At 35.2% G+C, this 27,010-nt stretch overlaps 1 protein-coding gene across 1 annotated transcript in view; it reads right to left on the reverse strand.

The window, feature by feature from the left end:
- Positions 1-27,010, reverse strand: part of Axdnd1 (axonemal dynein light chain domain containing 1) — an 84,171-nt gene that overhangs the window by 22,027 nt on the left and 35,134 nt on the right. Inside the window, exons 14-18 of the mRNA XM_046430062.2 lie at positions 21,595-21,755; positions 20,180-20,255; positions 18,090-18,324; positions 5,048-5,246; positions 2,646-2,739 (exon numbers count right to left, since the gene is read on the reverse strand). Of these exons, the coding sequence (XP_046286018.1) occupies positions 2,646-2,739; positions 5,048-5,246; positions 18,090-18,324; positions 20,180-20,255; positions 21,595-21,755 (765 nt within the window). The remainder of the gene's footprint in view (positions 1-2,645; positions 2,740-5,047; positions 5,247-18,089; positions 18,325-20,179; positions 20,256-21,594; positions 21,756-27,010) is intronic.

A 27,010-nucleotide genomic window follows, 5' to 3' on the forward strand; every position in this document is an offset into this window, starting at 1 on the left:
ATCCCCAGCCCTATTTTGTATGTTATTCAGAGACAGGGTCTCACTCAGTTGCTTAGCACCTCGCCATTGCTGAGGCTGGCTTTGAACTCGAGATCCTCCTGTCTCAGCCTCTGGGGCCACTGAGATTAAAGTTGTGTGCCACTGCACCCAGCCAGTTTTTTAACTATTAATAAAACTTATTTGAAAATATTATTTATCCCTTTTGACTTTTTGGCATAAGTTTTATGACATATAAAACTTGTCAATGGAGTAACTCTGGCAGGCAAATTAAAAATTGTAAGTTACAAATTACTTGCTCAAAGATTATTTTGCTTATAGAATTACATGATAAAAAAATGTTCACTACATCATGTACAATCAGAAGAATGAGAAATTATACTCCATTTATGTATGATGGGTCAAAATGCATTCTACTGTCATGTATAACTAAAATTAGAATAATTTTTTAATGAAAATTAAAATAAAAAATAAAATAAATGTTCAGAGGCCACTGTTTTGGACAGCCAAGCAGCACAGATTAAATAGAGTAAGAGGGCAAAGGAAAAACAATAAAACTGAAGGTCAGACAATGGATCAGAAAGGAAAACCTGCTTGGTGAGTGAAAAAAAAAGACAAATTTTATATTTTTAAATTCTTGTACCAGTTAATATGGATACACAGAGTTCCTGAAGGAGCTTACAATCTTTTCAGTTTTCCACACAGACTAACTTTAATAATGCAGTGTTAAAATAGAGGTATATTGTTATAATTTGGATGTGAGGTATCCCCCAAAAGTTTATGTGTGAGACAATGCAAGAAGGTTTAGAAGAGAAATGATTGGGTCTTGAGAGCCTTGACCCAATCAGTGAATTAATCCATGATGGGATTAACTGCGTGATGGCTGAAGGTGGATGGGGTGTGGCCAGAAGGAGCGGGTCACTGGGGATGTGCCTTTGGGGTAAGTATTTTGTATTTGGCAAGTAGAGTCTCTCTCTACTTCTTGATGGTCTTGTGAGCTGCTTTCCTCCACTATACTATTCTGCCATGATGTTCTGCCTCACCTCAAGCCCTAAGGAATGGACTCTGTTGTCTCTGAAACCGTGAGCCCTCTAATAAATTTTTCCTATTGTATAATTGTTTTGGTCTGGTCTTTTTGTCACAGCAGCAAATAAAGCTGATTAAAACATATACTATGAGTATATAAAAGCATTTCTATCTATATTATAAAAACTAAACTTCTAGAATACCAAAAAAAAAAAATGAGTTCAAGATTTCATGGAGATCAAACCCTAATAGTAAACTGAGTATTTTGCCAAGATGGGTTTAATATAGCAACACCATAAGACACCAACAATGCCAGAATGGTCTTCCTAGCTTCATTCAACAAAAATTGAGTCCCACCTATGTGACATGCACTCCATCTCCCTTTTTCTTTTTCATTTTTTGTTGTCTCTCAAAAGACACTGGAATTTTCCCCAAGCCTAAGGATCCTATGGATCCGTACTTCCAGACTTAACATATTTGCTCCTCAATTCTTGGTGTCTACAGGTTTATAACAAGTTGACAGAATTGTAATGTTTTTTTTTTAATTTTTTAGTTGTAGTTGGACACAATACCTTTATTTTATTCATTTATTTTTATGTGGTGCTAAGGATCGAACCCAGGGTCTTGCATGTGCAAGGCAAGCACTCTACTGCTGAGCCATAACCCCAGCCCAGAATTGTAATGTTTCTTCAGTAGTTGTTCCCATATAACATGGTGTTGCTGCCTTTCAAATTCCTAACTTAAGCAATATTAAAATGAATTAAGTTTATTGATTCTATAAGATCAAATATTTGCATCTCTTATAATAAGAGATTCCTATGTACATTCAGATTCTAAAAAGAGTTGGCAGTAAGAGTAAATGTAGTAAACTAAGACATCCTTGGAAATCATTATTTAATGTTTACTAGCTTATGGATTTATTAATCCATAAGCTTTGGTTTTTTCACAATTGCAGAATAATTCTGTTTTTCTAGTAATTACAGACCAACAGTACTGATGCATCTCGCTTTTCACCTAGTAACATGTTCAGGTAGGGACTGAAGGAATGACAGAAACACAATCCTACAAAAGTCTTTAAAATGGCCATATCCCTGACTAATGCCATTGAGGAAAACAATGTCAGTATACTTAGCAAAGAGTAAAGATAATACTTAGAACTTTTCAAAACTCCATTCCAGATGCAAAAACATTATGCATTTAAAAATATATTGAGGTCACATAGATGTATAACCAATGTGATCCTGCAATCTATACACGTGGAAAAATGAGAATTCATACCCTATTTGAATCAAATGTATGATATGTCAAGATCATTGTATTGTCTTGAGCAACTAATAAAAAAAATAAAAATATATTGAGGGGCTGGGATTGTGATTCAGTGGTAGAGCACTTGCCTAGCATGTGTGAAGCACTAGGTTCAATTCTCAGATCCACATATAAATAAATAAAATAAACTTTGATATTGACAACTAAAAAAAAATCAATTGAAAAGCTAATATATAAGCTTCTGTTTTGTTCTCCCAATCTCCTGCTTCAGTTGTATATGTAGTAACTGGTTTGTCCTTAAAGCAAACCATTAGCAAAGGCAAAAAATAATCTCACAAAGTCTTATTTGTACATACATGGCGCTGAAGTTCAATGTTTCCATTGTTAATTTCATTGTCTATCTTCAAAATCCATTGTTGAATCACGTTAAATATGTGTTCTTGGAATAGTCTGAAGGAAAAATCAGGCAAAATAAACTTAGAGTACACAAGTAACTATCAGCTAAGAGAAAGGGTTTTATTTGATTGAGCATAATAAACTTGGGTGTTGACAACTGAGTACTCAGGCAAAGGTGAATGAAAGCCTTGAATTATGTGGTGTGAAGGCTTAGTTACTGACATTGCTTTCCTAATGCCCTGGTAGGGAGGAACTGGCATCATACACACCTTGGACAATTCTATTAGGCAGCTTTTAATTGCTGGAACCAAAATATCTGACAAAAATAATTTAGAGGAAGGAAAAAAGGGCTCAAAACTTCAGAGATCTCAGTTTATGCTCAGCCAACTCCTCTGCTGTAGACCTGAGGTAAGCAAAACATCATGGCAGACCTGAGGTGAGGCAAAACATGTGGGTGGAGGAAAGCTGCTCAGCTGTGGCAAGCAAAAGGAGAGAGAGGGAGAAGGAGAGGAGAAGGGGAGAGAGAGAAGACAGACCAACCAGGGATAAAAATATAATCTACAACGTCATGCACCCATTGACCTACTTCCTCTAGCCATGCCTACCTGTCTACAGTTACCACTCAGTAATCCATTCAAATTATTAATCCACAAATGAACTGATCCACCTATTAGGTTATGAGTTTCATAATCCAATCGTTTCACTTCTAAACACTCCTGCATTGCTTAACACATGAGCTTTTCAGGGGATACCTCATATCCAAACCACGACAGACAATATACATCTTACCTCCAATATTAGCTCTCTGTTATAACAATTTACACCTTTACATTCACTCCCAGGTCACTAAGAACTACTCATATGAAGAGAATTTATTTTAAAGTTGACTTCCAGCATTGACAGTGGGAAGAGGAAGGCTGCCTACCAATGAAATTGTTGAAAATTATTTTTCTTTAACAAACCATTTAAAGCCTCTGGAAATAGTGAGAAAGAGAAAGAAATAAAAAGAAAAAAACCACATTCAAAGAAATAATGACTGAAAACCTCCCATCTGTATTGAGAGAGAATAACTAACATATCAGAAGTTTAGCAATATCCAAGTAGGATAAACACAAAAAGATCCACACATATATCAGAGTAAAAATGCTAGAAGTCATTGATATAGACAATGTGCAAGGCCATAAAGAAAACATCAATTAATTCAAAGACCAGAATAATACAAAGTATATACTCGCAGCACAGTGAAATGAAATTACAAGTCAAAATAGGGTAAAAGTAGCAAACCACATAAATATGTGAAAATTAAATAACACAGTCCTAAACAACAAATTGGTCAATTAATAAATCATGAAAGAAATCATAAAACACTTTGAGATCAATGAAAATGAAAGTACAACTACCAAAACTTATAGACTGAAACTAAAGCAGTCCTTAGAGGGAAATTTACAGCTGTAAATGCTGATGGTAAGAAACAAAGGTCTAGAATTAATAACATAACAGTTCACTGTAAGACTATGGAAAAGATTTAGTAAAATAAAATCTAAAGAAAGCAAAAGGAAGGAAATCATAATGGCCAGAGTACAAATTAATACTATAAAAAATACTAGAGAAAATCAATGAAATCAAAAGAGAAGTCTTTGGAAAGATTAATAAACATTTAGCTATATTTGCCAAGAAAAAAACAGAAGGCTCAAATTACTAAAATCAGAAATGAGAGATGGGACACTAGTACTGATCTTTCAGAAATAAGAAGATCATGAGGAAATACTGACATGGTCTGGATATGGTTTGAGTGTATCTAGCAAAGATTCATGTGTTGGAAGTATGTCCTCCAATGTGGTAATGGAACCTTCAAAGGGTGGGGACTAGGAGAAGGCAATTAGGTCAGTAGGGTGCCACCAAAAGGAATTAATGGAGTTCTTATGGAATCTTAGTTAGCTCCTGCAAGAGTGAATAGTTAGGAAAAGTGAGCCAGACCCCTCCTGTCTTGCCATGTGATCTCTCCCTCTTGCATGATGCCATATGCTGTGAGCCCTCACCTGAGGCAGCATTTGATGTTTAGACTTTTAGCCTCCAAAACTGTGAGCTAAATAAACTTTTCTTTATAAGCCAACAACCTCCAATATTTTGTGATAGTAACAGAAAATGAACCAATTTACAGGGAAACAGCTGAATTATATGAAGCATCTTTTTGAGGTGATAAAATGTTCTAAAATTGACTGCAGTGGCCCAAATCTATAAATGTACTGAAAACCACTGAATTACACACTTTAAAAGGGTGAAATGTATAGCATGTGAATTATATTTCAATAAAGGTTTTAAAAACATTCTCTCAAAAGGAAGAGAACTCATGGGAACTTACGGACCAGAATCCACATCCATGTGCTGTGGAACAGTGCCAATAATGTTTATCAGTGAATCCAACCGAGGTTTCATTTCATTAATTTTTTTATCAACTCCCTCCCATTCTTCAAGAAAGAAAGCAAAAGACTCCACATTTTCCAACTTGTAACAACAGAAATCAAGAGTACCAACCAAATTTGGAATCATTTTAGAGATGCCTAGAAAAGTGAGAAAAGCATGACTGTTAGAAGTATTCGCAAGACTGCTACTTTAGTACTAAAATATAAAATCCAACAGGGCATGGGCATATTTTTTCATCTTTTATTATCTTATAATTTGCCTAGCAGAGAACCTTGAAAAGATTAGTTCCTAAATGAACATTTAGTGAGTTTCCATTGTGCAAATTAGAACTTTTATGACTAATGAATGATTAATAAATTCTTTTATGATTTATACTCTTTAGTTTCTTATTTCCTCAGTAGAGAACCAAATGCATTAAAACCACAATCATTCAACAATAACGTGCCCTAAAAGGTATTATTATTCTGTTAAGATTATGATGATGATAAACAGCTTCTTCGTGATTACGGGACATTTAATAACAGAAATGAGAATACATATGGTTCTTAAGTCATTTTTTTGAGTCACTGATAGGTTTGCATGAAGTTCATAGTTTTTTTTTTTGAGACTTAAATAGCACATGCTTACTAAAAACAGAGATAAGTGAAACAACATAGGAACTGCTATTGATAATATCTTGGTGTCTATTTTTAAATTTGTTTATTTATATGACAGAATGCATTACAATTCTTATTACATATACAGAGCACAATTTTTCATGTCTCTGGTTACATAGTTTCATATCTCTGTATACTTAGTATATTCACACCAATTTGTGTCTTCATACATGTACTTTGGATAGAAATGATCATCACATTCCACCATCATTAATTACCCCATGCCCTCCCTTCTCCTCCAATCCCTCTGCCCTATCTAGAGTTCATCTATTCCTCCCATGCTCCCACTCCCTATCCCACTATGAATCAGCCTCCTTATATCAAAGAAAACATTCAGCATTTGGTTTTTTGGGATTGGCTAACTTCACTTAGCCAATCCATTTACCTAACTCCATCCATTTACCTGCAAATGCCATGATTTTATTCTCTTTTATTGCTGAGTAATATTCCACGTGTATATATGCCACTTTTTTTAATCAATTCATCTATTGAAGGACATCTATGTTGGTTCCACAGTTTAGCTATTGTGAATTGTGCTGCTATGAACATTGATGTGGCTGTGTCCCTGTAGTATGCTGTTTTTAAGTCCTTTGGGTATAGACCCAGGAGAGGGACAGCTGGGTCAAATGGTGGTTCCATTCCCAATTTTCCAAGAAATCTCCGTACTGCTTTCCATATTGGCTGCACCAATTTGCAGTCTCACCAGCAGTGTATGAGTGTGCCTTTTTCCCCACATCCTTGCCAACATTTATTGTTGTCTGTATGCAAAATAGCTGCCATTCTGACTGGAGTGAGATGAAATCTTAGAGTGGTTTTAATTTGCATTTCTCTAATTGCTACTGATGACGAAGATTTTTTCATGTATTTGTTAATCGATTGCACATCATCTTCTGAGAAGTGTCTGTTCAGGTCCTTGGCCCATTTATTGATTGGGTTATTTGTTTTTTTTTTGGTTTTTTTTTTGATGTTTAGCTTTTTAAGTTCTTTATATACCCTAGTGATTAGTGCTCTATCTGATGTGTGAGGGGTAAAGATTTGCTCCTAAGATGTAGGCTCTCTATTCACTTCACAGATGGATTCTTTTGCTGAGAAGAAGCTTTTTAGTTTGAGACCATCCCATTTATTGATTCTTGATTTTAATTCTTGTGCTACAGGAGTCTTATTAAGGAATTTGGGGCCTAATCCCACATGATAGAGATTAAGGCCTACATTTTCTTCTATTAAACGCAGGGTCTTTGGTTGTATTCCTAAGTCCTTGATCCATTTTGAGTTTTGTGCATGATGATGGATAGGGGTTTAATTTCATTTTGTTGCATATGGATTTCCAGTTTTCCCAGCACCATTTGTTAAAGAGGCTATATTTTCTCCAATGCATGTTCTTGGCACTTTTGTCTAATATAAGATACTTGTAGTTTTGTGGGTTAGTCTCTTTGTCCTCTATTCTGTACCACTGGTCTACCAGTCTGTTTTGGTGCCAACACCATGCTATTTTTGTTACTATTGCTCTGTAGTATAGTTTAAGGGCTGGTATAGGGATGCCATCTGCTTCACTCTTCCTGCTAAGGATTGCTTTAGCTATTCTGGGTCTCTTACTTTCCAGATGAATTTCATGATTGCTTTCTCTATTTCTATGAGGAATGTCATTGGGATTTTGATCGGAATTGAATTAAATCTGTATAGTGCTTTTGGAAGTATTGTCATTTTGATAATATTAATTCTGCCTATCCAAGAGCAAGGTAGATCTTTCCATCTTCTAAAGTCTTCTTTGATTTCTTTCTTTAGGGTTCTGTAATTTTCATTATATAGATCTTTCCCCTCTTTTGTTGATTCCCAAGTTTTTTTGAGGCTACTGAGAATGGGGTAGTTTTTCTCATTTCCCTTTCTGAGGATTTGTCACTGATTTACAGAAATGCCTTTGATTTATGGGTGTTGATTTTATATCCTGCTACTTTGCTGGATTTATTTACTAGTTTTAGGAGTTTTCTGGTGGAACTTTTAGGGTCTTCCAGGTATAGAATCATATCATCAGCAAATAGTGCCAATTTGAGTTCTTCTTTTCCTATGTGAATCCCTTTAATTTCTTTCATCTGTCTAGTTGTTCTGGCCAGTGTTTCAAGAACTATGTTAAATGAAGTGGTGAAAGAGAGCATCCCTGTCTTGTTCCAGTTTTTAGAGAGAATGCTGTCAATTTTTCTCCATTTAGAATGATGTTGGCCTGGAGCTTAACATAGATAGCCTTTATGATGTTGAGATACGTTCCTGTTATCCCAAATTTTTCTAGTGTTTTGAACATAAAGGTGTGCTGTATTTTGTCAAATGCTTTTTCTGCATCTATGGAGATGATCATATGATTCTTATCTTTAAGACTATTGATGTGATGAATTACATTTATTGATTTCCATTTGTTGAACCAAAATTGCATCCCTGGGATGAATCCCACTCAATCATGGTGCATGATCCTTTTTGATGTTTTCTGATGTGCCAGAATTTGAGAATTTTTGCATCTATGTTCATTAGAGAAATTGGTCTGAAGTTTTCTCTTTTTGATGTATCTTTGCCTGGTTTTAGAGTGATATTGGCTTCATAGAATAAGTTTGGAAGTGCTGCCTCTTTTTCTATTTCCTGAAATAAATTGGAGAGTATTAGTATAAGTTCTTCTTTAAAGGTTTTGTAGAACTCGGCTTTGTATCCATCCAGTCCTGGGCTTTTCTTACTTGGTAGACTTTTGATGGCATCTTCTATTTCATCACTTGAAACTGATCTGTTTAAATTCTGTATATCATGTATATCAATGCCTTTGATATTTTCTATTTCATTGGAGTACAGGTTTTCAAAATAATTTCTAATTATCTTCTGTATTTCTGTAGTGTCTGCTGTGGTATTTCCTTTTTCATCACATATGTTAGTGATTTTTCTCTCTTCTTCTCTTCGTTAGCATAGCTTAGGGTCTGTCAATTTTATTTTATTTTTTCAAAGAACCAACTTTTTGTTCTGTCAAATTTTTTCAATTATTTCTTTTGTTTCAATTTCATTGATTTCAGCTCTGATTTTAATTATTTCCTGTCTTCTGTTGCTTTTGGTGTTGATTTGTTCTTTTTCTAGGGCTTTGAGATATAATGTTAAGTCATTTGTTGACTTTTTCTTCTTTTAAGGAATGAACTCCATGCAATGAACTTTCCTCTTAGAACTGCTTTCATATTGTCCCAGAGATTTTGATATGTTGTATCTGTGTTCTCATTCACTTCTAAAAACTTTTTAATCTCCTCGTGTCTTTTATAACCCATTTTTCATTCAGTAGCATATTATTTAGTTTCCAGGTATTGGAGTGAATTTTATTTCTTATTTTATCATTGATTTCTAATTTCATTCCATTATGATCTGATAGAATGCAGGGTAGTATCTCTACTTTTTTATATTTGCTAAGAGTTGCTTTGTGGCAAAGCATATCGTCTATTTTAGAGAAGGATCCATGTGCTGCTGAGGAAAATTATCTCGTTGAAGGTTGGAATATTCTATATAAGTCAGTTAAGTCTAAGTTATTGATTGTATTATTGAGTTCTATAGTTTCTTTGTTCAGCTTTTGTTTTGAAGATCTATCTAGTGATGAAAGAGGTATGTTAAAGTCACCCAAAATTATTGTGTTGTAGTCTATTTGACTCTTGAACTTGAGAAGAGTTTGATGAACATAGCTGCTCTGTTGTTTGGGGCATATATATTTACAATTGTTAAGTATTTTTGGTGTATGGTTCCCTTGAGGAGTATGTAGTGTCCTTCTTTATCCTTTCTGATTGACTTTAGCTTGAAGTCTACTTTATTTAATATGAGGATGAAAACCACTGCTTGCTTCCACAGTTCATGTGAGTGGTATGATTTTCCCCAACCCTTCACCTTCAGTCTGTGAATTTCTTTTTCTAGGAGATGTGTCTCTTGGAGGCAGCATATGGGTCTTTTTTTTTTTTAATCCAATCTGCTAGTCTATGTCTTGATTGGTGAATTTAGGCCATTAACATTCAAAGTTATTATTGAGACATGATTTGTATTCTTAGCCATTTTTGTTTATTTTTGGTATTTAATGTGACTTGATTTCTCCTCTGATTAGATTTTCCTTTAGTGTAATCCCTCCCTCTGCTGATTTTCATTATTGTTTTTCATTTCCTCTTCTTGGAATATTTTGCTGAGGATGTTCTGTAGTGCAGGCTTTCTAGTTGTAAATCCTTTTAATTTTTGTTTATCATGGAAGGTTTTTGTTTCATCATCAAATCTAAAGCCTAGTTTTTCTGGATATAAGATTCTTGGTTGGCATCCATTTTCTTTCAGAGCTTGGTATATGTTGTTCCACAATCTCCTGGCATTGAGGGTCTGGGTTGAAAAATCTGCTTAGATATGAGTTGATCTCCCCCTAAATGTGATCTGATTCCTCTCTCTTGCAGCTTTTAAGATTCTATCCTTATTCTGTATGCTGGGCATTTTCATTATAATGTGCCTTGGTGTAGATCTGTTGTAATTTTGTACATTTGGTGTCCTGAAACCCTCTTGTATTTTGTTTTCCAATTCATTCTTCATGCTTGGGAAATTTTCTGATGTTATCTCATTGAAGAGGGTGTTCATTCCTTTGGTTTGAAATTCTGTGCCTTCCTCTATCCCAATAACTCTTAGATTTGATCTTTTGATGCTGTCCCATAATTCTTGGATGTACTGTTCATGGTTTCTAATTGTCTTCACTGTGTGATCAACTTTATTTTCCAGATAGTATACTTTGTCTTCATTATCTGATGTTCATGTTCTTTCTTCCAAGTGATCTAGTCTGTTGGTTATGCTCTCTTATTGAGTTTTTTATTTGATTTATTGTATCCTTCATTTCAAGAATTTCTGACTGATTTTTTTTCAGGGTCTCTCTCTCAAAGTAATCTTTTGCTACCTATTTTTGCTCTCTTATCTCATTGTTGGAGTGATCAGTTTTTGCTTCTATTTGCTCATTTAGGTCATTCTTTAATTCTTTAATTATGAACCTTTTGAACTCCTTCTCTGACATTTCATCAACTTTGCTGTCCATGGATTCTGTTATTATAGTGTCCTGGTTTGTTTGGGGCACTTTCCTCCCTTTTTTTTCATGTTGTCTATGTGTCTTCCTTTCTTGCAGTGGGGATCTGAGACATTACAATTTCTTCCCTATATTCTTGTAGAACCTGTGCAGATTCTCTGTACCTCACCTTGATGCTGGGCTTCCAGACCCTGCTAATGTCCCTCAATGGATGCTACTGCATCCTGTGTCTGGGATCTGAGTAAGTTGGAGTGTGTGGATCTGGGGCCTCTGGGCTTGACCCCCTGAGATAGTCTGCTGGTAGGAAGGGGTGGTCTTGTGCCAAAGGCTAGGCTCTAGCAGTGTCTGCCCCGCTGGGGGAGGAGTGAACCAGGCCTACTTAAATACTGGATCCCAGGTGGGGTGTTGTGAGCTGCCTGGGCTGGATCTCAGCTGGCTCTCGGGGTAGTGCACTGGTCAGAAGGGGTGGTCCTGTACCAGAGGCTAGGCTACAGTGAGTGTCTGCCCAGCTGGGAAAGGGGTGGACCTAGCCCACTCTGTATGTGGGCCCTGCAGAGGCCGGTGTGAGTGGATATCAAGTTTATAGTTTTTAACCTGAACAAAGACTGAGTTTGGATCCTTATATGGATCCAGTAGACTGATTAATTGTGAGATCACAGAATATATCCTCAAAATAAAAAATAAAAGTGCTCCTTTTCCCTGAGTTATATAATAATTTAAAAACCAATTGTTTTTCTAGTCCTTAATGAAAATATTATCATTGCATTCATCAGTAAACGTAGATCTTTTATGAGTATTCAAAATGAACTGTTAATTCTGCCATCGTTCATCATTTTTATTTCCTCATTTATTTTAAATAAATTTGCTATTTCATTTTTTTGCCAACTATATACTCTCATGGGTAAATCTTGCCATTTTATTTAAAACTATGTTATTATTGCTACAGAAAATTATAATTGTTTTCCCATGTAGAGTAGTTTTAAATTGAACATCAGTGCCGGTCAATGGATCAGGGTAGCCTGGAACTCTTAACTGGGAAGTTTTTGATTGTTGTTTTGGTACTGGGGATCGAACCCAGAGGCACATAACCACCAAGCCACATCCAGCCCTTTTTACTTTTTGCTGAAGCTGGTTTTAAACCTGTGATCATCCTGTCTCAGCTTCCTGAGCCACCATGCCCAGCCTGGGAAGGATTCTTAAAGAACACATGATATACTGAATAAAGTACCTTTATGGGCCAGCTGTGGTGGTGCATGCCTGTAATCCCAGCACCTCAGGTGGGGAAGGCAGGAAGATATTGAGTTCAAAGCCAGCCTCAGCAATTTAGTGAGGCACTAAGCAATTCAGTGAGACTCTGTCTCTAATAAAATATAAAACAGAGCTGGGGATGTGGCTCAGAGGTCAAGTGTCCCTGAGTTCAATTCCCAGTACCACTCCCCAAAAAAATAAAGAAAAAAAGAATAAAGTACCTTGATGGATTTTTAAGGTCTTTCATGGGTTTGTGGGGGATGAATTTTTAACATCTCCATGGCAAGCTGTGATATTAGTTCACTCTACAGGGGTGGGCACTGGGGTGTAGATAAAAGTGAAGCTCAGAATCTAAGGAACAGAGGTTTTCACTTGGGACCCCTGAATCCCTGAAATACTCACTATACCTTAAGGATGAGGGTGGAACAGAAAGACACCAGCCCTCACAAAACCTTTAGTCAGACTCAGTCCCTGCTAAAATTAAGGTAATATTTCCCTATTTTAAATGTCCTTCCAGAAGAAAAAGTAAATAGTCATTCTGTGGAACATGGCATCATCCAGAGTCTCCAATTTTCTACAGATTTTTTCATTCATAATGTCCAACATTCAACAAGAAAAATTCATACAAAAAGAAATGATTGATGGAAGAAGAAACAGAAAATCAAAGTAGACTTATGAGGAGGAAAGAGATTAGCTTAATACTCAAAAAAATCACAATGAGAAGCCTAGGAGCCAAGTGCAGTAGCACATGCTGACAATCCTGTGGGAGACTAAGTCAGGAAGATGGCAAGTTCGAGGCCAACCTGAGCAACTTAGTAAGCCCTGTCTCAAAATAAAAAATAAAAATAGCTGGGAATATAGGTTAGCGGTAAAGCATCCCTGGGTTCCATTACCAGTACCTCACAAAGAAACCTAGAAACAGATGAGATATTATTTGAATTTTAACTAACATTTAAAAAGAATTTACCCATTCTTTCAAAAACTCTTCCAAAATTAAAAGATGGGAGAACACCTGCCAATGAATTCTGAGGCTAATACCAAAGACATCACAAGAAAACTATTGACCACTATCCCTTATAAATTTACACAGAAATTCTTAACAAAATACTAGGAAACTAAATCCAGTCATATATAAAAGTATTATACATGTGACCAACTTGGATTTATCCCAGAAATGTAAGGCTGGCTTAATAAAAACCAATCAGTGTGATGCACTATAATAATAAAGAGCCAAAACTACATGATCATTTCAATAGACACATATGACAAAAACTAATAACATTCATGATAGAAATACTCAACAAACCAGTGTTAGAAGGGAACGTTCTCAACTTGAAGAGACTGTTGTAGTTTCTTAGATTCTGTACTTGTCTTTTCACCATCCATTCATCATAAGCATCATTGTATTAACTATATACTCCATATTCTTAATTCTAGGGCATCATTTCAGGTCTTAAAGTTTTTAATTCATTTTGGTTTTTTTAATATAGTGAGAGATAAGGGTCTAGTTTCATTCTTTTTCATATGGATATCCAATTTCTCCAGCATCATTTATTAAGAAGACTTTCTTCCAATGCATGTTCTATAAATGTAATCAAAGGTCATGTGCTTGTAGATACATGGGTGTACTTCTAGTATTCTGTTCCATTTATTGATGTGCTCTTTTTTATGCCAATAGCATGCTGTTTTCAATTACTATAGCTTTGTTGTATATTTTGAAATTAGGTACTATGATGCCTCACGCTTTGTACTTTTTGTTCAAGACTGCTTTCTCTATCTGTTTTCTGTGGTTTCATACAAATTTTAGGATTTTTTAGCTCCATAACTAATCTCATTTGTATTTTGATAGGATTATATTAAATCTGTGGATCACTCTGAGCAGTATGGACATTTTAAGAATACTGATTCTTCCAATCCATGAACAGAGGGTGTCTTTCCATTTCTTTGTGTTCTCTTTAGTTTCTTTCCCATTTTATAGTTTTCATTGTAGAGATCTTTCACTTCTTTGATTTAAAATTTATTACTAGGATTTGGTTTGTTTTTTATTGTTGTGTTGTTTTGTAAATACAGGAAATGGAATTGCATTATTGGTTTCTTTTTCAGATAATTCACTATCAATGTATAGTAATGGCTACTGACTTTTGCATATTAATTTTCTGCTCTGTTACTTTGCTGAATTTACATTCCAATAGTTTTTTGGTAGTCTTTAAAGTTTTCTATATATGAAATCATGTCATCTGCATACAGTTAGAGTTTGATGTCCCCCAATACAATTTAAACGCCTCATTTCTTTCTCTCGCTTAGTTGCTCTAAGATTTCCAGTACTATGTAGAATAAGTGGTAAAAGTGGGCATCATTGTCTTGTTACAGATCTTAGAAAGACTTCAACTTTTCCCATTCAGTATGTGATGTTAGCTGTTGGCTTGTATCTGACCTTTATTATGTGGAGATACGTTCCTTCTGTACCTAATTTGTTCAGAGTTTTTATCATGAAAGGATGCTGAATTTTATTAAATGCCTTTCTGAATCTATTGAGAAAATCACAAGGTTTTTGCCTTTCAATTGATGTGGCATTACTGATTTGTTTTCCCGAGTGGCCTTGAACTTCCTGGCTCAAGCAATATTCCTACCTCAGTTTCCCAAGTACCTGAGACTACAAGCATGTGTTACTGAGCATGATTTGATGATCTTTTTAATGTGCTGTTGGATTTGATTTGTTAGTATTTTGGCAAGGATTTCCTCATATATGTTCATCAAGGATATGGGCCTATCACTTTCTTTCATTGCTGCCTTGTCTGCTTCTAGTATCAGGGTAATGCTGGCCTTACAGAAAGAGTTTGGAAGAATTTCCTCCTCTTCAATTTTTTGGAATAATTTAATAAGAAGTGGTATTGGTTCTCATTTAAATATTTTTTAGAACTCTTCAGTGAAGTCATCTGGCACCAGGTGGATCCAAAAGCTCCACTGGGTAGGCACTGGGGATAGGGACCATTAGGATCTTCCCAATGTTAGGTTTTACCAGCCTGGCACTGAGTTCCAAGACATGGTTCTGTGTTCACTTTCCTGCCTTACTCCCTCTACTAGTGGTGTCTTACTTCTTGCTGTCTGCCTGAGGTTGGTGGAGGGATGGTGGAGGCAAGTCCTTGGCTGCCCAGGCTGACACTAAGCTGGGTTACACCTAAATCTGACAACCACAAAGATATATGCAGTCTTAAGGGTGCACATTAGGCCTGATACAGTTGCCAGTGATGCAGGATGAAACATGAGTTCATTCTACTAGGATATATCTCTCTGACTGATGCTTGAGGCAGGACTAGAGGCTTCTATTAGAACTGACCTAGGAATTGGGACATTTGGGCTCTATATTGTGCTGGGTCTAATGGAAGTAGATTCTTCTCTGAGCTCCATGGCAGTCTTGTTTACTTTCCTGTCCTTGCTCCCCTGTAGTTCAAAAGTCTTACTTTAAGCTGTCTGCTCAAGGTTGGGGAAGAGGTGGTGGCAGCATTCCCATGGCTACCATGCTATGAAGGGTTTAAAAGCTCAGTCTGCAAGTACTGGCCCAAGGAGAGGGGCTATGGGGTCCTGTCTGGCATTTGGTTTCATCATGGTGGACCTGGTACTAGGTTTTAAGTCTAAGGTGTGGACTTAATTCTCTCTCCCTCCCCAAGTGAAAGTATCTCTTTTCACACTGTTCTGCATGGAATTGCAGGAGGGATGATGTGTGTAATTCTTCACTGCCTTCTTCAATGTGTCTTCTACTATTACACTAAAATTAGGCACAGCTTTATTGAGGATGTAGCTCAGAAATACCAGGAGGAGAAAAAAAAAAGTATACCACCACATAGCAACCATTGGAAAAACAAATCAGAAAACAAATAATATCAGAAAAATAAACTTTAAAATAAAAAGTGTTACTAAAAATAAAGTAATACTTTATACTGATAAAAGGGTCAAATCATGAAGAAGCTAAACAATTATAAACATGTATGCATCCAATAACACAGCACAACAATATATAAAACAAAAACTAAGAGAAATAAAAGAAGTATGTAATTAAAACATAATAGTGACTCCAATACCCTACCCACAAAAATATTAACAGAGGTTCAACAAGGAAATATGAGACTTAAACAACATTATAAAACCAAATAGACCTAACAGACAGTTATACAACACTCTACCCAAAAAACTTGCATTCTTATCAAATACACAAGAACATTCATTCTCCAAGAAGACAAGGTGCTAGGCCATAAAACAAACCTCAATAAACTTAAAAGGACAGAAATAATGTCAAGTATATCAACCCACAATAGAATGAAATTGGAATTCAATAATAGAAAAATTTAGGAAACTCAAAAATGTGTGGAAATAACATTCCAGATAACCACTGAACCAGAAAAGGAAACTCATAAAATACTTGAGATGAATAAAATGAAAAATTAAGCATACCCACACTTATGGAAATTAGGAAAAGCAGATCTAAAAAGGAAAATTTATAGCTCTAAGTGCCTAAATTAAGAAAGAAGAAAGAAATCAATAATCTAGCCTTTCATCATATGACACTAAAAATAGGAAAACAAACTAAACCTAAAGCAACCAGAAGGAAGGAAATAATTATAACTATAGTAAAAAATGACAGAGAAATTAAACACAATATACAGAATAAATGAATCCAAAAGCTGGTTCTTTGAAAAGATAAAAAAATTTTAAAAAATCTTTACCTAGTTTTACAAAGAAAAAGCCTGAAAACTCAATTTACTAGAATCAGAAATGAAAAAGGGAATAACTACCAACTCTACAGAAATAAAAAAAATTATAAATAAATCCCATGAACAACTGTGCTAAAAAATTATATGACCTAGATAAAATGGACAAGACCTTCATGACTTTGAATTTGGCAAAGGATTTTTAGTTATGACAGAAAAATGCTATCAATAATAGGACACTATCAAGAAAATGAAGACAGCCTACAGAGTGGGAGGAGATATTTGCAGTTCAGATATCTGAAAAAGGACCTGTATCCAGAATATATAAAGAACTCTTACAACTCAATTATAAAACATGAGAAAAAGATCTGAATGTACACTTAACCCAAAGAAAATATACAAATAGTCAAAGAGCTTTTTAAATATGCCTGAAATAATTTGTCATCAGGAAAACATAAATCAAAACCATAAGATATTTATTTCACACACACACTACTATGGCAAGAATAAAAAAATTAAGATAACCACAAGTGTAATAATATCAGAACCCTCATACTTGCTAGTGGGAATGTAAAATAATGCAGCCTCTTTAAAAACTGTGGCAGTCTCCAAAAGTTCAATATAGAGTTACCAAATGAACAGGAATTCCACTCTTGGGGACACATCAAACAGAGATGAAAAGCAAACACATGTCCACACAGAAATGTGTACACAAATGACTATACCAGCATTTGTATTCATAATAGCCAGGACAGGAAAGCAACCAAAATGTCTATCAATAGATGAACTAATAAAATGTGACATACATATGCAATGGAATATTATTTGGCCATAAAAGTGAATGAAGTAGTGATGCATACCACAACACAAGTGAAACCTGAAAACATAATGCCAAGTGAAAGAAGTCTTTTATAATTATATAAGATCACAAAGTATAGATTTCATTCACATGAAAGGCCAGAACAGGGAAATCTATAGGGACAGAGGTAGACTTAGGACTAGGTTAGCAAGGGGAGATAAGGGTAAAAGCTAAAGGATATAGGTTTATTTATACTGTGATAAAAATATTCTAAAATTGATTGTGATAAAAAATAAACAATCAAAATGTAATAACAGATACACCTGACTGAATACATTCTGTACAATTTAAATAGGTGATTTATATAGTATATGTAAATTAACCTCAATAAAATAATGCTCAATGCTTTAATCAGCTTGTTTTTAAAACGATATGATCACTTTCATTTTAGCTACTAAATACATTCAAAATAATAATTACTGTTAAAATGCTTTCTAGTCCTAAGAAATTGTCATTGTTTTTTTTCTTACCATTATCTCCACTTATTCTTATTTCATATTCTTTGTAGAGTCTTCCTATGCTTTTCAAAATGTCCTCCATGTCCCGTCGCTCTGGTGGCACCTCCCCCTCCATATTTTTATGGCGACTAAAAATTCCAAGCCCAATATTCACCCAGTTTTCCTGTAAATGTTTAATAATCTTGAGGGTATCATGTTTTGACATTAGAGCATCCCCAGTATACTTTTCCTTCTGTTCATCCAGCATCTAGAGAATAAAGAGGAGGAGGAAGTAGCACATTATTCATCAAAGTCTACCTAGATCCTTATTCCCCAGTTATCCTTGATTACTTTGGAGTTACATAGCCATTTTACTATTGTTCATACCATTTCTTCTCCAAAAAAGTGGTGTACGAAAGCATTTTATTTTTAAAAGCAATATAAATTTAACTTAATTTTAATACCTATGAAATAATGCACAGTTTGCCAGGATGAAAATCATTATATTGAATCCTATGAGGGACAGGCTAAGTCCTAAAGAGCTGAACATGTTTTATTATAGCAAGGTTGTAATACGTCTGTTTACATGATCCCCATTATACTGGAAAATTTACTAGCATGAATAAGTGTTTGATTCATATAAAATTTATTGGTCTCTCCCAAGTCCAAGTCCTAAACAAGAAATACCAATAAATATTAGTGAAAAAAATAAAGAACAATTTAGACATAAAGTTTGTCATTATTTGTTACTCAGATAAATAGATTTATCAACCACCTTTTATTAAGAGTAATCACTGTAAGGAAGAATTTTAACAGACCAACTAAGAGTAGGAATTTTGGAATTAGACCCAGATTCAAATGCTCACTGTGCCACTTACTATTCATAGATAACTTAAGTAATTTAACACTTCTATGCTTTAATTTCTGCATATGTAAGATAAGGATTACAAGATCTGCACCATGTAGTTGCCAAAAAAGTAAGATAACACATGGAAAGCACTTTCAGCCTAACAAAGAATAAGTTTTTAATAATGACAATTATTATTATTCCTGGTAAACATGACTTTTTAAATTTTATCTATGTACATCAAAACTGCCAGTATATAGTAAAAAGTCTCTAAAGTAGATATATAGTATACAGACCACAAACATGAGAATATTATGATCCCAAAAGTAAAGAAAATGGGTTCTTGGGAATCTAGATGAGATTTCATTAGATCATGAATTTGCTATTAACCTTGGAAGTATTTCAGTTTAGTATGTTTTTGGCAGACTACTGTAACATAATAATTTAATTAATGAAACTTATTTTCAAAGGTCAACCCCATTTTAAAAGAAGTAATTAGGGCTGGGGATGTGGCTCAAGTGGTAGCACACTTGCCTAGCATGTGTGAGTTATTGGGTTTGATTCTCAGCACCACATAAAAATAAAATATTGTGTCTACCTAAAACTAAAAAAAAAAAAATTTTAAAAAGATGTGATTAATGGTTAAATAAATTTTAAAAAATATATATGTAATATTATGTATGTTTTACTACAGTAAAAAAGATGTTATTAATTTTTCTTGGGGGGGTACTGGGGATTGAACTCAGGGGCACTCCACCACTGAGCCATATCCCCAGCCCTATTTTGTATTTTATTTAGAGACAGGGTCTCACTGAGTTGCTTAGTACCTTGCTATTGCTGAGGCTGGCTTTGAACTCGAGATCCTCCTGCCTCAGTCTCCCAAGCCACTAGGATTACAGGCATGTACCATCATGCAAAAAATATGTTATTAATTTTTAAAGTCCAATCTGTCCTTAAGACAAAAGCCAGATTTGTGTCAAAAGAAGCACAAATGTTACTTATGTCCAAATGACAGAATCTGAACTACTCCCTCACTTCTACCCAGGTATCTGATCCCTTTGTTCCCACTAGCAGCCTAACTTTATTTTACCCCAAAATCTGAAATAGAACTTACAATGTTTAAGCATATTTTTAAATCATTGTGGTCTTTCTGTTTTGTCTTTCATAAAACTAATAATGGTACTTTTAAAGGATAAGCTGTAACTCAGATGGAGGTGAGGAGTTCCAATTTTACAACCAACACTTCAATTTCCAAGCTGTTTTTAGAAAGTCTTACCCTTTGCCATTGCCTGAAGTCTGAAAGAACTAAATTGCATAAATTTCCCTTATTTGAGGATAAAATGTCTTTTGCACTGGAAGAAGAAAAAAGAGCAAGAGAAAGGTCTTAGAATGAGGTATAAACAAAGAAAATCATAGGTCCATACAGTAACAATTCTCCTCAACAATTTTTAGACATGCTTTCCAGATTCAACCCTCACCCCATAGACAATCATCCTTATTTTTTATTAACATAATAAAATTGTGTTTATTGTATAAATTAGTGGGCTTCACTGTGAGCATTCATTTTTAAATTTACACATATATATTTTTTATTTTTATTTTTAGATTCTAAGTGAACCTGAGCAATTGTCACAGGACCATGGGAAACAATAGTATCTTTTTAAAAGGGCGGGAACTCAAAACTAGATCGATATAAGAAAAATTCCTGACACATACAGGAGCTTCTTTTAATTTCTCCAAAGTCTCAGAAGGAAAGCCTATTTTTAAAAAAGAAGAGTGAATTATGGCCAACCGTGCTAGTCTCACAGATAAGAGTCAGAGAAGTATGCACATGGCAGCAGCAATCAGCCTGGAGATATACCAGTTTCCATTTCCAGAACTTCCAATCTACTAAGTAGGAAACTTTTTAGGGTTTGTGAAAAACTGAAACTACTGTACTCAAGTTGACACAGAAATGGTACCTAAAAGATGTCTCTTTGACAATGTATCTTAAAGCTGAAGAAAAAATACTTAGAAATTATCCTGTCTATATCCAAAGTATAGATGCCCATTATACTTTGGATAGTGATTCATCCAGTCTCAACTTCACTAACTTGTTATTAGCTTCTTCCATTATCAGTACTCTAATCATTAAAAAATATGATATTCAATCAAAATTGATCTTTCTGTAAATGTCACCCATTGATTCTACTTCTCTAAAATGCACTATGCTACAGAATTTGCAAATATTCAGATATTTGGATATTCAAGTGTGCCAACAGTATAACATAAATTGACTTTATTTTAAAAAGAGAGAAAAGAAAAATAGTTGGACTTAAATGAAGGCAACAGGGGCTGGGGCTCAGTGCTTGCCTCGCATGTGTGAGGCACTAGGTTTGATTCTCAGCACTTTATATAAACAAAGAAAATAAAGGTCCATTGACAACTAAAAAAAATTTTTTTTAAAAAAATGAAGGCAACAGCAGTAAGGCAAGGAGATCAAAAGGGACCTCGGAAATAATGAGCACTACAAACCACCAGAGGGTTCAAGGTCCTTAACAGCATTCTGCCCTAGTAAGGGATGCTGGTTAATTTCCCTAATATCAATGTTAGAGTAATTACAAAGTAGGAGAGAAAGAGACAGAGAGAATTGGATTGAGTTATCAGATGTGATATGATAAAATCAGAAAAAAAAGATTCTTGGAGACCCACTTATTTATGAAGAACTGCTGCCATTTGATAAGGCCATCTTTAATTATCTGCAATGTCTCCTTTGTAGATTCTTCGTTTCGTTCTGCCTCCTTTTTAAATTTGTTCATTGAGATTTTCCATTTCACTGTCAACTTCTGTAACACTGCAAGGTCTACAGTGTCCTAAAATGCACAGAATCTAATTATCCACTTATTCATGTAACAAATATTTATTAACATTATTAATATTAACCAGGCCATTATTAATATTACAATACTTAGAACAATCCATAGAAAATGTATCAAAACTTTATGAAGAAATTCCTCTTTCAAAATATCATTAGTGACATAATTTTCAATGATATTTTAAATATTAGGGATAAGACTTTCCTTCTGAAACATGGACCAAATTTTCCAAACATGGACTTTCACAGGGGCAGGTGATACACTGGCAATAACAAGAACCAGGAAGCCAGTCAGAGGTGAAATGATTATGAGAGGTGTGACCCAATCAGTGTATTAATCCACAGATATGAATTAACTAGGCGAGCTAGGTGTAGCTGGAGGAGGTAGGTTACTGGGGTGTGCCTTTGGGGTTTATATTTTGTCCCTGGGGAATGAAATTCTCTCTGCTTTCTGGTTGCTGTGTTTTGAGCTGCTTTCTTCTGCCCCACCCTCCTGCCATGATAGTCTGCCTCATCTCCAGTCCTGAGGTTTGGAATCCGCAAACCGTGGACTGAGACCTCTAAAACTTGAGTGCCAAATAAACTTTTCCCCCTCTACATCGTTCTTCTTGGTTCTTTTGGTCAAAAAAAAAAAAAAAAAAAAAAAAAACCTGTTTAAAACAAAATCCTGGGGCTGGGGTTGTGGCTCAGCAATAGCGCGCTCGCCTGACACATGCAGGGCGCTGGGTTCAATCCCTAGCACCACATAGAATAAATAAATAAAATAAAGATATATTTAAAAAGTATCCATGTGCTTATAAAAAATCCCTAATACATATCTCATCAAATGGTTTTAAAAATTAAAGGAGTAAGGGCAGAGCAGAGCCGCCGCCCGCGCCTCCAAGGTAGGCAGACCTGCGACCGACCAGCAGAACAGCCCCAGCGGCCCGTCAGCGTGGTAGACATATCACCCCAATTGGAGGAGGAGCACAGCCGCCGCCCGCCCCTGCAAGGGAGACTTTTCAACTATACAAGAGCAATATAAATATATAGGGGGAAAATTTCAAAAACACAACAGTTTCACCAAGCAGAAAGAAACGCGAGCAGTATGAAAAGACAAGGAAAGAAAGGACCACAAGCAATGCAGGTCAACTCAACTTTAGAAGAGGTAATAGTTGCAGCAGATGGAATGTCAGATAAAGAATTCAGGATATACATGCTTCAGATGATCTGGAGTCTCAAGGAAGACATTAGACAGCAAAATCAGACAATGAAAGATCACTTCGACAATGAATTACATAAACAAATCCAAGAAGCAAAAGATCAACTATACAAGGAGATAGAGGTTATAAAAAACAAACAAACAGAAATCCTAGAAATGCAGGAAGCAATAAACCAACTTAAAAACTCAATTGAGAATACTACCAGCAGAGTAGAACACTTAGAAGATAGAACATCAGACAATGAAGACAAAGTATTTCAACTTGAAAAGAACACAGACAGCTCAGCAAGACTGTTAAGAAACCATGAGCAGAACATCCAAGAAATATGGGATAACATAAAGGACCAAACTTAAGAGTCATTGGGATACAGGAAGGTATAGAGGTCCAAACCAAAGGAATGAGCAATCTATTCAATGAAATAATACGAGAAAACTTCCCAGACTTGAAGAATGAGACAGAATCCCAAATCCTAGAAGCCTACAGGACACCGAATGTGCAAAATCATAAGAGATCCACACCTAGACACATTATAATGAAGATGCCCAACATACAGAATAAGGAGAGAATTTTAAAAGCTACAAGAGAAAGGAAGCAGATTACATTTAGGGGTAAACCAATCAGGATAACAGCTGATCTTTCAACACAGACTCTGAAAGCTAGAAGATCCTGGAATAACATATTTCAAACACTGAAAGAAAATGGGTTCCAACCAAGAATTGTGTATCCAGTGAAATTAAGCTTCAGGATGGAAGATGAAATTAAAAACCTTCCACGATAAACAAAAGTTAAAAGAATTTGCAGCTACAAAAACCATCTCTTCAAAACATCCTCGGCAAAACATTACAGGAAGAGGAAATGGAAAATAACAGTGAAAACCAACAGTGGGAGGTAGGACAGTAAAGGGGGAAAAATAATCAAAGAGGAAAACAAACCATGTTTAGTAACATAAATAAACAAATATGGCTGGAAGAACAACCCATATCTCAATAATAACCCTAAATGTTAATGGCTTAAACTCACCAATTAAGAGACACAGGCTAGTAGAATGGATCACAAAACAAGACCCAACAATATGCTACCTACAGGAGACGTATTTGATAGGAAAAGACATACATAGACTGAAGGTGAAAGGTTGGGAAAAATCATATCACTCATATGGACTTCGGAAACAAGCAGGAGTGTCCATACTCATATCAAATAAAATAGATTTCAAGCCAAAGTTAATCAAAAGGGATAAAGAGGGACACTACATACTGCTCAAGGGAACCATACACCAACAAGACATAACAATCATAAATATATATGCCCCAAACAATGGTGCAGCTATGTTCATCAAACAAACTCTTCTCAAGTTCAAGAGTCTAATAGACCACCATACAATAATCATGGGAGACTTCAACACACCTCTCTCACCACTGGACAGATCTTCCAAACAAAAGTTGAATAAGGAAACTATAGAACTCAATAACACAATTAATAACCTAGACTTAATTGACATATATAGAATATACCACCCAACATCAAGCAGTTACACTTTTTTCTCAGCAGCACATGGATCCTTCTCAAAAATAGATCATATATTATGTCACAGGGCAACTCTTAGACAATATAAAGGAGTAGAGATAATACCATGCATCTTATCGGATCATAATGGAATGAAACTAAAAATCAACGATAAAAGAAGGAAGGAAAAATCATGTATCACTTGGAGAATGAACAGTAGGTTACTGAATGATCAATGGGTTATAGAAGACATCAAGGAGGAAATTTAAAAAATCTTAGAGATAAATGAAAACACAGACACAACATATCGGAATCTATGGGACACATTGAAAGCAGTTCTAAGAGGAAAATTCATTGCTTGGAGTTCATTCCTTAAAAAAAGAAAAAACCAACAAATAAATGATCTCATACTTTATCTCAAAATCCTAGAAAAAGAAGAGCAAAACAACAGCAAAAGAAGTAGAAGTCAAGAAATAATTAAAATCAGAGCTGAAATTAATGAAATCGAAACAAAAGAAACAATTGAAAAAATTGACAAAACTAAAAGTTGGTTCTTTGAAAAAATAAATAAAATCGACAGACCCTTAGCCATGCTAACGAAGAGAAGAAGAGAGAGAACTAAAATTACTAGCATACGGGATGAAAAAGGAAATATCACAACAGACACTTCAGAAATACAGAAGATAATCAGAAATTATTTTGAATCCTTATACTCCAATAAAATAGAAGATAGTGAAGGCATCAATAAATTTCTTAAGTCATATGATCTGCCCAGATTGAGTCAGGAGGATATAGACAACCTAAACAGACCAATATCAATTGAGGATATAGAAGAAAACATCAAAAGACTACCAACTAAGAAAAGCCCAGGACCGGATGGGTATACAGCAGAGTTTTACAAAACCTTTAAAGAGGAACTAATACCAATACTTTTCAAGCTATTTCAGGAAATAGAAAAAGAGGGAGAACTTCCAAATTCATTCTACGAGGCCAACATCACCCTGATTCCTAAACCAGACAAAGACACTTCAAAGAAAGAAAACTACAGACCAATATCTCTAATGAACCTAGATGCAAAAATCCTCAATAAAATTCTGGCGAATCGGATACAAAAACATATCAAAAAATTGTGCACCATGATCAAGTAGGATTCATCCCTGGGATGCAAGGCTGGTTCAATATACGGAAATCAATAAATGTTATTCACCACATCAATAGACTTAAAAATAAGAACCATATGATCATCTCAATAGATGCGGGAAAAGCATTCGACAAAGTACAGCATCCCTTTATGTTCAAAACGCTAGAAAAACTAGGGATAATAGGAACATACCTCAATATTGTAAAAGCAATCTATGCTAAGCCTCAGGCTAGCATCATTCTGAATGGAGAAAAATTGAAGGCATTCCCTCTAAAATCCGGAACAAGACAGGGATGCCCTCTCCCACCACTTCTGTTCAACATAGTTCTTGAAACACTGGCCAGAGCAATTAGACAGACGAAAGAAATCAAAGGCATAAAAATAGGAAAAGAAGAACTTAAATTATCACTATTTGCAGGTGACATGATTCTATACCTAGCAGACCCAAAAGGGTCTACAAAGAAAATATTAGAGCTAATAAATGAATTCAGCAAAGTGGCAGGATATAAAATCAACACGCATAAATCAAAGGCATTCCTGTATATCAGCGACAAATCCTCTGAAATGGAAATGAGGACAACCACTCCATTCACAATATCCTCAAAAAAAATAAAATACTTGGGAATCAACCTAACAAAAGAGGTGAAAGACTTATACAATGAAAAATACAGAACCCTAAAGAGAGAAACAGAAGAAAATCTTAGAAGATGGAAAAATATACCCTGTTCATGGATAGGCAGAACTAACATCATCAAAATGGCGATATTACCAAAAGTTCTCTATAGGTTTAATGCAATGCCAATCAAAATCCCAATGGCATTTCTTGTAGAAATAGAGAAAGCAATCATGAAATTCATATGGAAAAATAAAAGACCCAGAATAGCAAAAACAATGCTAAGCAGGAAGTGTGAATCAGGCAGTATAGCGATACCAGACTTCAAACTATACTACAGAGCAATAGTAACAAAAACAGCATGGTACTGGTACCAAAACAGGCGGGTGGACCAATGGTACAGAATAGAGGACACAGAAACCAATCCACAAAACTACAACTATCTTATATTTGATAAAGGGGCTAAAAGCATGCAATGGAGGAAGGATAGCATCTTCAACAAATGGTGCTGGGAAAACTGGAAATCCATATGCAACAAAATGAAATTGAATCCCTTTCTCTCGCCATGCACAAAAGTCAATTCAAAATGGATCAAGGAGCTTGATATCAAATCAGAGACACGGCGTCTGATAGAAGAAAAAGTTGGCTACGATCTACATACTGTGGGGTCGGGCTCCAAATTCCTCAATAGGACACCCATAGCACAAGAGTTAATAACTAGAATCAACAAATGGGACTTACTCAAACTAAAAAGTTTTTCTCAGCAAAAGAAATAATAAGAGAGGTAAATAGGA

Source organism: Marmota monax, unplaced genomic scaffold, assembly GCF_021218885.2.
Source record: "Marmota monax isolate L192 unplaced genomic scaffold, Marmota_monax_Labrador192_F-V1.1 WCK01_AAM20220418_F8-fsc00055, whole genome shotgun sequence".
Lineage (NCBI taxonomy): Eukaryota > Metazoa > Chordata > Mammalia > Rodentia > Sciuridae > Marmota > Marmota monax.